This window comes from Neovison vison, chromosome 11 (genome assembly GCF_020171115.1).
Source record: "Neovison vison isolate M4711 chromosome 11, ASM_NN_V1, whole genome shotgun sequence".
Classification (NCBI taxonomy): Eukaryota; Metazoa; Chordata; class Mammalia; order Carnivora; family Mustelidae; genus Neogale; species Neogale vison.
In genome coordinates, this window is record NC_058101.1 from 182636091 (window position 1) to 182653748 (window position 17658).

Genomic DNA, 17658 nt, shown 5'->3' on the forward strand with positions numbered 1-17658 from the left:
CACCTTTTACGACTGTCTATAATTTATTCCTGGGAATGTTAACACTCATGAATACATATACATATGAACCCTGATAGAGAGGAGGAAAAGGAAAGAAATTAATACTTTAAAAAAAAAGAAAAGATTTATTTATTTGAGAGAGAGAGCGAGCACATGTGCATGAGTGAGCAGGGATGAGGCAAAAGCAGAGGGAGAGATGGAATTTCAAGCAGACTCCCCACTGACCATGGAGCCTGATGTGGGGCTCGATCTCACAACCTGGAAATCACGACCTGAGCCGAAACCAAGTCGGATGCTCAACTGACTGAGCCACCCAAGTGCCCCAAGAAGTTAATACTTCTTAAACTTTGTACTAATAGGATGTATTTTTCTCACACAGAGTAATGCATCTTGCCCCTAACACAATCTTTGGAGAGTTTTAAGTATTAATTATCCCCATTTCTTTATTTTTTCTTAAAGATTTTATTTATTTATTTGACACAGAGAGAGAGAGATCACAAGTAGGCAGAGACGCAGGCAAAGAGAGAGAGGGGGAAGCAGGCTCACCACTGAGCAGAGAGCCCGATGCGGGCCTCGGTCCCAGGACTCTGGGATCATGACCAGAGCTGAAGGCAGAGGCTTAACCCACTGAGCCACCCAGGCGCCCCTCCCCATTTCTTTAGATGTTAATCCTAAATCTCAAATGGTGAAGTGATTTGCTCAAGGTCCTATCTAGCTTATAAGTGGTAGAGCCGGGACTTGGTATCAGGTTTCCAGAGCAATTTCCACTTAACTATGATGTCTCTTCAACTCTTACCTTAGGTGTAAGTTTTTCACAGATTTCCCCACTCCTATCTAAACTTACTCTCTAAACTTACAAAACCACTCTGTTGAGGTCAAATGAGGAAAAGCATAAAGTAAAGAAGAGAATCAAAAACAGAATGAGGGGGAAATTTGGTACTGTTTTCATATTTACCATGGTTTAGTCCTGAGAGTTGGTATTTTCCAATATCTCATTTAATCCCCCAAACAGATCCAAGAGAGGCATACTACTATCTTCAGATATAAAAGGCAAAACAGATTCAGAGGGATGGTGTAACTTGCTTGAGACCACGGGAAAGGCAGGTAGGATTAACCTGGGTGGCTCAGTGGGTTAAGCCGCTGCCTTCGGCTCAGGTCATGATCTCAGGGTCCTGGGATCGAGTCCCACGTCGGGCTCTCTGCTCGGTAGGGGGCCTGCTTCCTCCTCTCTCTCTGCCTGCCTCTCTGCCTACTTGTGATCTCTCTCTGTCAAATAAATAAATAAAATCTTTAAAAAAAAAAAACAAAAAAACTCAAGTCTGCCCAATGGGAAAGCTAATGCTCTGGACAAGAAACTGAGAGAATCAGCCCGAGAGGTAAATATATTTCATAAGTTGCTTGAAACACGAAACTCCCTCAAATGTGTTACTGCTTAAATATTTCCATGTAGAAGAAACTAAATTCTTTCTGAATACACATTTCATTTGGAGTAACTTCGATTGTGAAAAGATTTTCCCATAAACCATGTTATCGAGAGAGGTATATCCATTCAACCTCCACTCCAGAGGGGAGTCCCAGACTGATCAAAATCAGACACGTAAGTCTCTTCTCTAAAGAGAACATCTGAGATGGAGTGAGAGAATTTACTAATGAGGATTTATATAATTAACAGGAAAGCCATTTAGATTAAGATGATATATACTGCTTGAATAAAAATGCTAAAGACAGTTTGGAAAAGAAACACAAGGTGCAGTGAAAACCAGAATCATTCTAGTTTCCTCTCAGCACTCCCATGAATTAGTTGGGAGTGACCTTGGTCACTTTTCCAGATTTTAATTTCCTCACTTCGGAAGTCACTCAGATAATCTTAACGTATGTTCAACATGTAAAATTCTATGATTATAGAATATCAATTAAATTATTCGCAAATAATCTTAGAATGCTTACACACACACACACACACACAACAGTGGATTAAATTCACTGTGGCAAACATAGCAACAAGGTTTGAGGTGATGAGGACTAACTTTATTTCCTTCTCCTCAATCACTCTTCATTTGAATGGTACATGAACCTAAGTTTTCATTCATTTTGAGAACTAATACCTTAATGGCAGATGCCAGCCTTTCTCTGGGTAGTGAAACTAAAAATCCTTGGGAGTGTTTTAATATTCTTGTTCTTTAAGCCTAAACAATAAATGGAAAATATGACCAAGAAATAAAAACAAAAATATTTATAGGTGCTTCAGCTTTCTAGAATCTGGAAATAATCGTACTGTATTTCTATGCTAGAAGAATTATGTATGTATTTTTCATTTTAAAAGGCTTCCAGAGACTAGATAAAGACTACTTTCCCAATCACTTCAACGCTTTGCTTAAAATGTGTCTTACAGGCCAAACATGAATCACCCCAAGTTACCCACCTTGTTGGTAGCACAGGTGGGAACTGGTGTGACTTTAAAATTAAGGACATTTAAGATAAAGGCAAGTGTTCTGCATTCAACAGCTAGAGGGGAGGAATCTACCAGTGGAGGGTCAGAAATGGTCATCAAAATGTGAAAAAAAAAAAAAAAGGTAAAGAGAAGAAATGCTGAATACAGAGGATTATACGTATAGTTAAGTAAAGAAATAACTCAAGTGGATTTAACTGTGCAACTAGATTCTTCAAATTCATGAGAACATAAGCTCTATGAGGGCAAGAGCTTTTATTTTCATTGCCATAAGGTCAATCTAGAACAGGGCTCGGTGCGTAGTAGGTGCTTGATGTGTATTCACTGAACGAAGAGAGAGAGAAAATAATAGAAGAAAACTGTGGACATACAAAAAAAATAAAAATGGAAACATGGTCATAAAAATAGACACGGAATAGCTCATGGCTGACTAGAAAGGTCAAAGAGATTCCGAAGACAAGAGTTATTATGTTCTAGTCCTTAGAGGTTCTGTGCTCAACTTTCAACAAGTCATAACTTTTTTAGTATATGCTGCTGAAGCGAGCACGTCAACAAGTCATAACGTTTTTATGCCTCAGTTTCTCAATCTATAAAATATCTCTTTCTTTACACTTTAAAAGGATCCAATGAGGTGACAGTAAAAGGAAATGGGAAGGAAGAAGATGATATATGGTTTGGGATGTAATGACTTTCCAGGAAAGCAGAAATGCTGATTTGTACAAAAGTGTAAGAGTCAGTGGAGAAACAGTGTGAAACATACTAAGGAAAAGAAGACGGAGCGATCCAGAAGCGGGACACAAGTTTGAATCAACTGTGCCCATAAGAAACCAGTATATTGTTCTAGAGACGTATTTGTGTATGTGTGTTTGTGATGTGTATGAATAACCATTCAGTATTAAGACGTAATGAACTATGTGAAAAGATCAGTGAAGAAGCTTTAGTATTTTAGAATGCAATGAAATATTAAATAAATAAAGCCGAAGTGGCATCATTAGAAAAATCAAGGAGGATTCCAGAGATAATTGGGTGGGTGGGAAGGCCAAGCAGAGGAGAAAACCCATCTAGGGATCATCGAGGAACAAGGAGGAACAGGGTGAGCAGTGCGGGAAAGAGGCGAGCCACAGAGCCACCTGCTCCGTGTCCGCCAAGAGCCCACCCTGCAAAACCCGATCTGTTATCAACAGCAAGCCGGATGCTGTACGGATGATCAAATAAAAAGGGAAAAGACGAGCACTACGGAACGTTTAATAAAAGCAAAACAAGAAGGCGGGAAGGAGATTGAATTTAATAGTCTGAACTATACATGCTCCATCAGGGGTCCCACTTGACAAACATCCCTGTCCGTTGGATGCCACTGAAGCCACTAGAGTCGGTCTCCAGTCCTGTTCTCTCTAGACCGGGGAAAAGCTGACAGGAGAAAAATGCCACGTGTGGGTTTAAATTCTGCGGGACAGGACACTCCTCTGTTTTCTACTATTTTGGATTTCACTAAACCTTTTGGAATGTTGTGCATTTTCGTAAAAGAATGTCATTAAATCTTTCAGAGCCCCGATTTCCTCCTCACCAGTGAATTGATCAAACTATTTGGGTTCGGTTGAGGATCTGTCACTTTCTCCCAGTTTTTAAAATGTCTTGGGGGGGCGCCTGGGTGGCTCAGTGGGTTAAAGCCTCTGCCTTCGGCTCAGGTCATGACCCCGGGGTCCTGGGATGGAGCCCCTCATCACATCGGGCTCTCTGCTCAGCAGGGAGCCTGCTTCCTCATCTGTCTCTGCCTGCCTCTCTGCCTACTTGGAATCTCTGTCAAATAAATAAATAAAATCTTAAAAAAAAAAAAAGTTTAAAATGTCTTGGGCTTTAAATAAGTTTGGTTAAAGTGGAGATAAGTTATCTGAAATCACCACTCTGAAATACCTAAGAGTACAGTTGCAAGGGCCTAGAAGAATCTCTTGGGCTTAAAATAAATGCCACTTTTAAACTGAAAGGAAGAAATCCTTTGGTATATTCAATTAATCACACTGGGCTTCTGCAAATGGTAGTGATTTGTGTTGTCACTTTGGTAACAATGGTTTGCCATGCAACCCCGTACAAAGAGATTTAAGACAAAGCAAAGCAAATTTGGCCTAAGATGAAAATACTAACACACTCTTACTCTATGGACTGTGTTGTCAAGCAGTCTCTCCCATCCAGAAATATATTTCTTGCAAGACGGCACTTTGGTTCCATGCGACAATTTAATTAATCAGCTCTTTTTATAGTAACCTGAGTTTGCAATCTCCCAGAGTCAGTTCTTCCCATATAAATAAAGGTTAAGAAAAATCTTTAAAGCCCAGGCAAAGAAAACAAATTAATGGTTCAAGTATTATGTGCCCCAGTGAGAAATAAAAACTTAACAATTACCATGGCATATAAAGATATAATAGTGGAGAACCACTAACCAAACACAGAAAAACTTCAAATTAAAAAAAAAAAGTATATATATTTTTCCAATCCTGCATTAGATCTCCTGAGATCTAGATGTATGCATAGATTAATCTGGTGAAAACATGAAATTATATTACCTTAAGAGAGAAATGCCCATTTTAGAAAACCTGATGTAACCACTATTCCTATAGGCAACTGAAAACGTTATATATTGCTTTTTATTACAATAAAGACAGAGAACGTTTTAATTTTAAAAGAGTCAGCAGGAAGGGGAGTAATTTCAGTGTTTATAGAATAAAAGCCTAATACTAGAAGGTAGATTGGTTGGGGAATAATAGAGCAGACGCAATTACTAGGATTGTTTCTCTTCCACTCTCTTAGGCTCCAGGATAAAGAAGAATCAATTAGCCCTCCACAGACTATGACCTTGAAGGCTACAGCTCTGTGCATAATATGCTGAACATGCTCAGACAGACAGGAAAGGGAGAGTATGGACTTGAAACCGCTGAGAAGCATGTTTTGGATATGATAACGTCATCTTAAGATGTATACCATCTTAAGGCTCTGGATCTTCCCGTGACTAAGCAGTACTTTCTGAGTTGAAGGGGAGAAAAGTGAACAAGGTTACAAAATGACAGTCTCATTCCAACCTTTTTTTTTTTTTCTTTCTTTTCCTTAGTGGATGGTTACAAGCTCTTTAAACAACAAAGCAACCATTAAAGGAAGCTCAGAAAACACAGCTCCCTGGACCAGTCTCCCTCCCCCCACCTCCCCACCCCCACAAACAGACTCATAGTTTTTGGGATATTTGTATTTTTATTGTTTTCAGGCACTAGCCCCCCAAAAATTAACACAGAGTTTTCCACACAAAAAACCCATAGGCTGTAAAGTATTAAGCACCGTCTACCCCAAACTTTTCAGGAGAAAACTACTTCCCATGCTGCTTTTCCAGGCTGATCTCCAACACACTTCAAAATGCCGCAGCTGTGTCTCTGGCCAGAACTGGCCACTGCGATGCTTTTAGGCAGCAGTAAATCTTTTCCACTCAGTGCATATGCCAGAAAATCAATGCCCGAGCTCGAAAATAAAGAAAGGAGAAACTATATGGAATGCATACCCTAATGAAATCCCTTAGTAGAAGAATTTACCTTAAAAAATAATTTCTCAGACAGTCAAAACATACTTTTTGACATGGTCCTAGATCAGGAAAAGGTAACTGGATGGTCTTTGTTTGCTTTTCTATTTCCCCCAAAGATGACAAAATTATAGACTTTTTTCCCCCCCCAAAGGTCCTCTTTCTCTTTCCGGACAAGTAAACCTTTTTGGAAACATTTTAATTAATGACTAGTTTCAAGCAATAACGATAAGGAGGTAACCTTGTCTTCCCTGTGAATTTTGCTTCTCTTTGCAGGATCTGAATGTGCTTTTTATAGCCTGTCATTTCATCTGGGTATTATTTCCCGGTCACTTTGCCAGGTGGGAAGGGGCGGTGAATGCAGTGATATCTGTCAGACCTTTAATGATGCTTCAGGGATTTGATAAAGATACAAAGCCGTGTCTGCAGAAAGGAGGTTCTTTCCTAATTACACCTGAAAAACAAGCCTCTCTCTCTCTCTCTCTTTTTAATCTTTGCCACTGAAGCTGCTGTGTAGGAAACGATCCTGAATCACAAGCACAAGTCAAGTTTTCTGTGTTTCCCTACCCCACGGCTCTCCCTTATTCCGAACATAACATCTGGGGAATATGTCCTTTATCCTTCCTGAGCATCCACAGGGAAACACAAGCGGTGAGTATGTCATCACGGAACACTTACCCTCCACTCTTAGAGATCTCACACACGGTCTTAAGAACCAAATCCTCTCATCTTTTACTTTTTCTACTAAGGGAATATTCATCCACGGTAGGAAGTAAGTAGCAGAAGACAAGAGAAACGAAAATAAATCAAAAACATTTAGCAAAAAAAAAGCTGGAGGAAACTCCTCCCTCTCTACTGACGCTTGAGGCAATCTGACTACTCATGGTTTCATCGCTGTCAACTTTCCATTGTATGAGCATCATCGCAGTGACCCAGTCGCGACAGCAGCACATTGTTCTGTCTGGTTTTAAGAGCGTGGGCTCTCCTCCCTCACAGGTTATTAAACTGCGCGGCTGCAGCCTGACGGGCAAAAATGACATGTCTGGGAAACAAAACAAAACAAAACGATGCACCTTACTAATGGATCTTGTACTTTTTAACGACTGCCAAGGAAGCTCTTTAAACGTTTGACTACAGAAGACAAAACTAATTTGGAAAAAACCCCTTCGTGCAGACTTTGGACTGCGTCCGCAAGGAAATAAAGAGCTCAGTAGCTGAAACTCCAAGCTGGGCAGGACAGCGAGAACCTGCCGGGGTGGGGGGTGAGCACGGTAGATGGGCTATATCAGGAGGAGCCAATTAAGACAGAAAAAGCAGGGAAGGGAACAGGAAGGAGGGACGGAGGCAGATACCAGGTGGCAGGGGATCTCAGGGAGGCGGAGGGTAACAGAAGGGTGAGGAGGGGTGATGGAAAGCCACCTGGGCACGAGACACACGCGGAAACCACACTCGCCCCTCCACGGAGGGCACACTATGTCAAACAGAAAGGATGCTCTGAGGTCTAAATTTTTTTTTAAAGTGTTAGAAATCAATGGGATCGCAGTGACATTCAGGCATGACTCACAGACGCTCAAGTTGCGGGTCCCCCCCACCCAGCCCGTGAGCAATCCAGCCGGAGGGAACGCTGCCTCGTGCCAGCAGTGGGCAAGATCGTTCTACTCATCTCTTTAAGGCCACCCCAAGTGTTCCAGTCACATGACACACTTCAACAAAACCATGCAATTAAAACAGAGGACAAGGAAACAGCTCCCTGCGCGCTCGAGAATGCCTTTTAGCGCCTCAAGCCCACCCGTTTCCATTTTTCATCATCTCTCTCTCTCTCTCTCTCTACTTACAAAGTTTAGGAGCAGTTTGGAGATTAGTTTCTGTTGTTTGTGGCTGAGTTGCTGACTTGGGTGTTCTCACCTCAGGGTTCCGTGTGGGAAAAGGGAAGGACGGCGCAGTGGATGGCAGGAAAGAAAAAGCAAGGATTCGATTCTTCGGGGTGGGGACCGCTGCGGGTTGGGAGGACACAGCAGCATTGTCAACTTGCAGTGTAACTTGAACCTCAGTTTCAGATGGAGCCCTAGAGGCAGGTGAAGTGTACGCCTCAGATGCTACCCACACGGCTGAGGCAGCAGTTGGATCCAGAGAAATAAGAGGGTCCTGGCCTAACCCCCCAGGGTCAAGGTGAGTAGGAGAGTCATACTCGAATATCTTGTCCACGAACACCCACTTGAGGCCGGCGATGCAGAGGCAGAGGCTGACTAGACAAGCCAGAATGGGGACAATGCAGATTTTCTCGGAGTTGAGACAACCTCTCAGGCGCTCGGCTTCCAGGCAGACACAGCAGGGAACTGCCAGGCCCACGAGTCCGGGGTTTCTCCCGTCTTCGGTCTGGGTCTCTGGCATGTCTTCGGCTGCCGGAAGTCCGTCAAGAGATGGGTCTGCACTCAGCTGAGTGGAGGGGCTGGAGGACCTCTCGGCAGCTCCCTCGGACATGTCTGGGGAATAAATCTCCATCGGCTCACCTCCAGAAGGCCTGGCCTCTCTCATGGTCCATTACCATGCAGAGCCCCCCCCAACCAAATGATACAGCATCTTACAGGGGGAAATCGATAAGTCTTCCAAGTCCAAGGCCATTATCAAAAGCAAGAGGAGTTCAGGAGGAAGGAAGGAGGAGGAAGAAGAAAAAAAAAAAAAAAACCAAAAACCTCTAGCAACTACCAAATAAAAGTATCCTGTAATTCGTGACTGCTGTCCCTGGGCCACTTGGGCAGTTCTTTCAAATGCTTCTCCAAACCATCCGGGCTGGTCGAGAGGGCTGGGGGCCAAAACAGAAACCGAGCCGGCGGTGGGTCCATTAAGTAAACCAGTAGCCCAAACTGAAAGGCATGTTTCTCACCTCGAGCATCTGAAGCTGGTGTCTGCTCAGATGGAGAAAACCACTGTCATGCAGGAGAAGTAAAAGCAAAAGCAGGACCAGCGGCGGGGGCGGGGGCGGCAGCAGCGGCGGCGGCAGGAGAGGCAGCAGGGACAGTAGCAACAGCATCCTGTTGTGTGAACGCGACGGCTGGAAGAGGCTGAATCATTACAGAGCAGCAGGTGCCTGCCCTCGGAGCATCACGGCAAACAGGATCATCACAGAGGGATCCGAGGGGAAGAGTGCGGCCCGGAGGGGCGGTGACTCCCCTCCCCGCCCTGCCTCCACCCCCCCACCCCCAACCACTCCTCTTTGTCCTTCTGGAGCGCTCATTCACTTTCTTCCTCTGCGGCGCTGCCCTGCTTCATAGTCTCTTTCTCTTCCTTTCCCCTCCTCATCCAAAGACGTTCTCTCTCTTCTTGCCTCTCCCTCCTTCTCTCTCTCTCTCTCTCTCTCTCTTTCCTCCCTCCTCCCTCTGTCCGCTCTCCAGAGCTGCTGGCTGGTCTGAGTAAAATCAGTATACCCGGCAACGCAGGACTGCCAGTGACTTCCTATTTTATCCAATTAGAAGGAATAAAGGCCAATCAAAGAGAAGCAGGCAGGCACCAGTTAAGCCCGGTCCCCGTGGCCCCCATCCCTTTTCTTCCTTTTCACTTTCTCTCTACAAAAAGCTGCCCCAGTGTTCCACCCCCACCTCGCTGGCTTTCAGTCTTGCCGGCTGTCTTTCCTTCACCCACGGTTGGGTCAGAAAAAGCCAGCGATCGATGATGCTAGCAATCTAACAAAGCTGGGATGGGGCGGGGGATGTAGGTGGGACCTTATGGGTTGGACCTGAGGCTTGGCAAAGTCTGATATCTGATTCCTCCCTAGAGAGGTAAGCTTTTCAACAGCAATTTCTTCTTGCCTGCTGCGGGAGAGATAGCCTTCCTTCCCCGGCCCTCTAATAAGTTTTGTTCACCAAGAGGACTGTTATTACCTGATTTTCAACCAACAGTTAGAACATTTTTTTTCAAACCATGGACAGCTCTGCCTTCAGCCCTATCTGCAATACCCAGGTTGAAGTGGGGAGACTATCTACACTGGGGTGGGGGTGGGGGGGTGGGGGGTGGGGAGTGCTAGGCAAGGGGAGAGGTGTTCACGTATCCCCACTCTGGTCCTATTTAAACTTCCATTTCCTCTTCCCACCTGGAACAGCCCTCGACGAATGTCAAGCTAATAAGAAACACTGGTAAAGAGCGCTACGAAGGGAGCAAAGGCTACCACTTCATTTTGAAATTAGCCTTCACTGTGACCCCACACTGCAGAGGTTTGAAATTCCCTGGTTGCTGTAATATACACCACATGTCCTCAGCGAGAGCCACACTGCAAGGATTAAGAAGAGTCTTCCACATGACCATGCCTTCTGGGTGAAGTTTCAGTAGCTTTACCTTACAGATAGTTTCAATGCAGGTTTTTTCTCCCCCTTTTAAAACAGCAGCCATTAAAAGGCCGGAAGAAACGCCGTCTCTAACAGGGAGTACAGGATTCCCTGAGCCTCCCGTGCTCGCGTGTCTGTCCACAGTGCGTGAATCTGAACCTTTAATCCCTGCTTCCCTGTGGCCGCACACCCTAAGGGTTGCCAAGGAACCATTTTGCTCACCTCTGTCAATAAGAGTCTTAAAAATTCTCTCTAAATCTGTACTACACAACCATCCTAGGAGTCCCAGAAGCAATAAATCTAGAGCTCAAGTCCGAGAAAGTCTGCTTTAAGCACATTATATTTTGCATAGCACCATCTCCGCTGCTCTGAAATAGTTTTCAGCATTAAGTGGGCATGGGGACATAAGAATATTATCATTTCTTTCAAAATGAAATCGGCTCATAACTATAAATGATGTGAAGGACGTTAAATCTCAAAATGTGTTTGCAGTAACAACAACTACAAAAAGCCTGAAACGATGTGCCTAATTGTAATTACGATTGTGACAAGCTGATGGGCAAAATGACTTATTCTCCCCCTTACCCACACTTATATACCAATAGCCAGTATTTTAAAAATAATACTTAAAATAAGATCTTATGCCTTTCTAGCTTTAACTATTTTTTTAAAATTAATTTGTTTATTTTAGAGAGTGGAGGAGAGAGAGCACGAGGAGGGGGAGGGGCAGAGGGAGAGACTCCCAAGCAGGCTCCATACTCAGCGGGGAGTCTAATGTGGGGCTGCATCTCAGGAACCTGAGATCATGACCTGAGCGGAAACCAGGAGTCAGAAGCTCAACTGGCTGAGCCAATCAGGTGCCCCATTTACTACTTGATTTTAAAGTAGTGAGGGTTTTCTTAAAGATTCTAACAGTGGTGGGGGCGCCTGGGTGGCTCAGTGGGTTAAAGCCTCCTCCTTCGGCTCAGGTCATGATCCCAGGGCCATGGGATTGAGCCCCGCATCGGGCTCTCTGCTCAGCTGGGAGCTTGCTTCCCTTCCTCTCTCTCTGCCTACTTGTGACCTCTGTCAAATAAATAAATAAATAAAATCTTTAAAACAAAACAAAAAAAAGGTTCTAACAACGGACATGAAATTTCCTATCATAGGAAATCCGCATTTCAGCATTTATAGTATTCATACTGAGAGATATTAACATTTTAATAATCAATATTCATGTAAATATCCAAAACCAATATTAGCAAAAGTAAACGTTTGCACTAAATTAGGGTACTTTATAATTCCTTTACAGATCACCCAGTTTAAATACGCGGTCCCGGGACGCCTGGGTGGCGCAGTTGGTTAAACGACTGCCTCTGGCTCAGGGCGTGATCCTGGAGTCCCGGGATCGAGTCCCACATCAGGCTCCCAGCTCCATGGGGAGTCTGCTTCGCTCTCTGACCTTCTCCTCGCTCATGCTCTCTCTCACTGTCTCTCTCTCTCAAATAAATAAAATAAAATCTTAAAAAAAAAAAATTAAAAAAAATAAATACGCGGTCCCTACCTCCTCACTTCTGTCCCAACCCAAACCAACACTCAAGTATAATACATTGACATTTTGTCCACAGCTGATCATCAACCATCCAGGTTTCAAAAATCAAAATGGGGTTCAGGCAGCCCGCGTCGGGCAGGTAAGAGAAGACACCCAGGATAGTAATCCAGAGTTACATAAAGTGGTCCTCAGCCTGTACCAACAACCACCCACCTCACCATAATCACTCAGAGCAAACATATTCTGTGGAGAAATTATCGGGCTCTGCTCTACTTGTCATCCTAAAGACACCCAACATTTAGAAAGGAAAACACTGTATCCTACAAAGACTAGGACAAAACAGAGAGACAAAATCCTGTGGGCTGCCACACTGGTTCTTTCCCCTGGGCTACCCACATCGGACTGTGGGGTGTGTATGCGTCCTCCCGGGAGGGGTGTTCCAAGAGCCCCATGGCACCCTGAAGCTAAGAGAGGCTTACAGAAAGCCAGCATCCCGTAAAGTTGTTTCCCACCAAATCAGAAGGTGAATGTAACTGAGGTACGGGGGTACAGGAGGTAAAGAAAAAAAAATCTTCGTTAGTGTCCCTCTAGGGACTAGGAGCAGAAGTTTGCCTTTAACCCTTAATCGAATCCCCTATAGCAGGAAAGAAGTGAGGAAGGGCGGTGTCAGTCAGAGAGGGATCAGAATTTCCTCTGGATGAAACATGGCTATTTGGAAGAAGAACTCCAAGGATACACCACGTTAACCCTTCAGGATCCAAACCAATAAAGGCCAGGAGCACCCATATTTCTGTGTCCCTTTAAAAAATTAACATGAAGGGCACCTGGGTGGCTCTGTGGGTTAAAGTCTCTGCCTTCTGCTAGGTCATAATCCCAGGGTCCTGGGATCGAGCCCCGCATTGGGCTCTCTGCTCAGCAGTGAGCCTGCTTCCCCCTCTCTCTGCCTGTCTCTCTGCTTGCTTGTGATCTCTGTCAAATAAATAAATAAAATCTTAAAAAAAAAAAAAAATTAACATGAGCCAGAATTTGCTACCTTTTAAAAGTCACATTACCACCTCGTTCATCACAACAGAAGCTACATTTATAGAGCTCCACCTTTATGCTGGGCACTCTGCTAGGTTGTTAACACATCTTATTTCTTATTTTCACTAACCCTGTATAGTACATATTATCTTTAAAAAAAAAAAAAAAAAGAGGGGTGCCTGGGTGGCTCAGTGGGTTAAGCTTCTGCCTTTGGCTCAGGTCATGATCTCATGGTCCTGGGATCAAGTCCTGCATCGGGCTCTCTGCTCAGCAGGGAGCCTGCTTCCCTACCTCTCTCTGCCTGCTTCTCTGCCTACTTGTGATCTCTGTCTGTCAAATAAATAAATAAAATCTTCAAAAAAAAGAAAAGGAAAAAAAAGAAACAGACTCAGGCAGCTTAGGTAACTCAGTCACAGTCACAGAGCTATTAAGTGACAGGGCCAAGATCTGAAAAAAACTCTGACTCATGCTATTTCTGCTGAAAAATACTGCTTTTCTTTTTAATCACAATAATGCATCTGATTCTATATTGCTTACCTATCACCTCAATGGGAGAATAAGAGAACCAGAAAGCGTTAACAATGAAAAAAAACTTTGTCAACAAACTTAAAGGGCCACACTGCCAAAATAAGAGTTTTCTAAAATTTTGCCTGGTGATACCCAGAAATTCTAAAGATCAAGCACAGGCTATTGAAATGTGTCCCTATTTATAATGAAAGTGAACGAGCTCCTCCACAGTCTCAGTTACAGCATTTTTTCCAGAAAGCTCCCTCAGTTACCTACTTCTGTGAAACACACTGCCCTGAAATAGCTTAAAACAACAAGGGTTGGAGGCGCCTGGGTGGCTCAGTGGGTTAAGTCTCTGCCTTCAGCTCAGGTCATGATCTCAGGGTCCTGGGATCAAGCCCCGCATTGGGCTCTCTGCTCCGCGGGGAGCCTGCTTCCCCCTCTCTCTCTGCCTGCTTGTAATCTCTGTCTGTCAAATAAATAAATAAAACCTTTAACAACAACAACAAGGGTTGTATTCTAGCTCACAAGTCTGTGGGCCGACTGGGTTCAGCTGACTGGTTCTTCTGCTCCATTTGATGTCAGCTGGGGTTGTTTTCAGCCGGGGTGCAACTGGGCTGAAATACTGAAGACGCCACTCACTCACACGACCAGCAGCTGATGCCGGATGTCCCCTGGGAGCCCAGGGAGGGAGCACCAACCTAGCGCCTCGCCCTGTGGCTTGGGCTTCTCACAGCACAGTGGCTGGGTTCTGAGCAGAAGCGTCCCAAGAGGGAGGAAGCACAAGCCGCCAGTCCTCCGGCAGACTGAATCTGGAGACTACACGGGTTATTTCCATTGCCTCCTACTGGCGAAGCAGGATGGGGAAGGGGAGTAAGTCTTGATGGGGCAGTGACAAAGATTTTGCCACCATAATTCATCCACCACGGAAGGTAAGGAAGTCAATGTTGGAAAGCCAACCTGGGACAGGAGGAGATGGGATAATACAGAATGGGACTTGGCAGAAGAAAATGAGAATACACGTGTATTTCTGATCCACTTTCATAATATTCCAGCTTTCTTCTAAGCCAACTTCAATGAAGAAAAAAAATCCCATCATATCCTCAGATATACTCAAATTCCTTTGTGACTTCAGACTATTGGGTTCAGCATTTATTTTATTTATTTTATTATCAAAAGTATTTAGCACAGTTCTGGCAGATGAAAGAGGATGGTAAATGCCAGTTCGCCTTTGACCATATCACCCAAACTTCTTTCCTCTTTTACTTTTTTTTTCTGTATTTTGGCTCTTTCCCTCTGAAAATGTTTATCTCTGAAAAAGCTTATCCTTGCTCCTAAATTTTATGGATAAAAACACAGACTCTACTTTGTGGTGTCTAGTACCACAATGACCAGGATAATTTCATTTCTTCTTCTTCTTTTTTTTTAAAGATTTATTTATTTGAGAGAAAGAGAGAGAGAATACACATGAGCACAAGCTGAGGGGAGGGGCTGAGGGAGAGAATCCCAAGCAGATTCCCTGCTGAGCACAGAGCCGGACCTTGAGACTCCAACCCATGACCCAGGAGATCATGACCTCAGGCAAAACCAATCAGACACTCAACTGACCAAGCCATCCAGGTCCCCCAGGATAATTTTGTTTCTAAATTATAGTCATTGGAGATGATTATGGATAAAATGTAATGATTTATGTATTTGCTAATGAATTACAAAATCACAGTTTTCACAAGAAACCTTCATGTTCTAAAGCTAACCTTAAAAACTTACTGCTTCCTATGGAGAAGAGAGAGTACTCAAATGCATCCCCTAGCCTCTTACCGCTCAGTTGAAAGTCATTCTCCAGGTGGCCCCAACTCCTTCCTGGAGCCCTTCTGTGATTCCAAGTCATGGACCCAACATTTTCTTAACTGTAGCACTAATGGGGCACATCTTCACAATCTGTGCTATTATTTAATTATGCCATAGGTATAGGACTGAAGAATATAATTTCTCTGAAAGCCAGGTCTATTGCTATTTGGCTGTCTCAAGCCTACAGCTGTGTTATCCATTCAGTACACACATTGCGTTTGGTTTTTATTTTTAACTGAAATTGAATTACATAGATTATGGACCCTCTAATAAATGGGCAAACTTTCTTCACATCTGCCCAATTATTCAAAATACCTCCTGTACTCTTGTTCATTTTTTCCAATCTTTTAGTGTTCAGTTCAAGTACATCCTTACCAAATTTTTCTGATTGTTCCTAAATATGCCTTTTGAGAATCTGTCTTATTCTAGTGAAACTCTGTTACAACTATGCTTCACGCTTAACCACCACAGATCCTTGCAGTGGATGGAAAACTGGGAATAAACCAAAACTTAACTACTGTTCCTGTAATTCTTCTCTCTTCAACTGAATAGAAAATTTCTCTGAGGGCAAACCAAATCCATGTGCTATCTGATGTTCTTCTCCATTATTCATAAAACTAAATGGGGGGTATGAAACTCATTCTACCTTACAAGGTAAGAGTTTTTTTTCTCCCCACTCTTGAAAGCGAGCAAAGACTCTGACTATACTTTATTCTTTTTGTTTTGTTTTGTTTTTTATTATACTTTATTCTTACCCAGTGAAAATTTTCTCAGAGGAGAAAATCCAACTTAATTTTAAGAAGTATTTTATGAGATGCTGTATTAAATACTTGGTATTGACCATGGGTCTGTGTTCTCATTTTGTAACGAGATGATTGATTCACTCTGGTACATTTCGTTCTTTATGGGTTGAGATCCTCTATTGCTCAAGACATAGTACATGACCTCAAAGATGAGGATGTGAGAATTTTATATATAGAAAGATATCTCTATTAAATGGGAGACTTATAAGTTTTCTTTACTTTGAGAGAACCTATTTGTTTCTCACTCCCTGTAAGTAAAAGTCATTAGTTATATACAAACAGACTTTATTTTATTTTTTTATTTTTAAGCTCATCTTTCTTTTAAAATTACACTGGACATTTGGAAGCAGTTGGAGATGGTTGCACAACATTGTGATAAATATTAGTGACTCGCTCACATCAGAATGATTTTAGGTTATGTGAATTCTAACTCAATAATGAAAAAGAATGACTCTTAGACACCTACTACACTTTAATTTTAAAAGGAATATATGTTCTGCCTGACCAGTTTTACTAGTGGACTGCACTAAAATAATGAGACTTTGGTACATTTAGGTTGCCCTTTCATCTACAAAAATCTCGGTAGGTCACGTGGCAGTAAATCTCTGAAAGTCATTAACTAACTCTGAACTCTGAATTGATGTTGATGATGCAACACTGCATCCCGAGGAACTCAGAAGCATGAATAAAGATATAATAACCTGATATGTCATTGAGTGTTTCAAAAGGCATTTTATGAGAAAATGAGCAAAGACTTATAACTCTATCTCATTTTATACACTGAAAGTATTATTTCTCTTTGTTCAACTCTATCCCATTCCCCTATTTAGAATATACTAGAAATAGGAGCAAAGGATGAGGGAGAAAGTGGCAGTTATTCTGAATTATCTGTATGATCTATGCAGTGTGCTTTTTTTTTATGAAGTGGCTGATAAATTCACTGCCTGAATGTCAATCCCATAAGGCCAAACATTTGTGTCTGTTTCTATCACTCTATCTCTTTTGCCTAGAACATGCCTGGCACACAGAAATCACCACATATTGTTGAATCAATACATCATTACGGAAACTCTCCTAAACAGAGATAAATTAACTATGGGAAAACATGTGAAAGGCATGGGTACTCCAGGTAAGAGTTGTCTTTGTGTGAATAAACACAAATAATGTTAGTGTGTGTGTATATGCATCATAGAAAGAAAGAAAATTATCCTTATAGTGACTTCTCTGATAATATATGGATGGAGAGTCGATCGTAATGTTTACTACAGCAATACAGGTTGCATTAGTTACCTTGAACAAATAGCTTTGCTTGTTTCATTAATATTCACTACTCTAAGTTAAGATCACATGACAGAGCACCAGGGCTAAGAAAGAATTTTTGTTTGCTTTATCCTCAAGTCTTAAGGCAAGTGTAACAAAAATACAAGGGACAATCGGCACTTTTGTGATCATGTATATAATGTTACTTAAGGAAAATAATAAAGGCTATACCTTGTTGCGGTAAGAGAAATTAAACCTTAGGGAGAAACATCTCTGATAATCAATGTCCGTTTAATACAAAGTCAGTACAGTTTCAAACATGGAAGTAATTAAACTTGATTTACACTTAGGCACTAGTTATT

At 42.6% G+C, this 17658-nt stretch overlaps 1 protein-coding gene across 7 annotated transcripts in view; it reads right to left on the bottom strand.

Moving 5' to 3' along the window:
- NRG1 (neuregulin 1) overlaps positions 1 to 17658 on the bottom strand; it is a 1114604-nt gene that overhangs the window by 116937 nt on the left and 980009 nt on the right. Inside the window, exon 1 of one of the 7 annotated variants that reach the window (XM_044225411.1) lies at positions 7841 to 8986. The exons of 2 other annotated variants lie outside the window; for them this stretch is intronic. In XM_044225411.1, coding sequence (XP_044081346.1) covers positions 7841 to 8540 — 700 coding nt within the window. In that variant the 5' untranslated portion in view covers positions 8541 to 8986. Of the gene's footprint in view, positions 1 to 7840; positions 8993 to 17658 lie in introns of those variants that run through there. 4 more of the 7 variants (XM_044225412.1, XM_044225413.1, XM_044225414.1 and 1 more) reach the window with 4 other exon arrangements.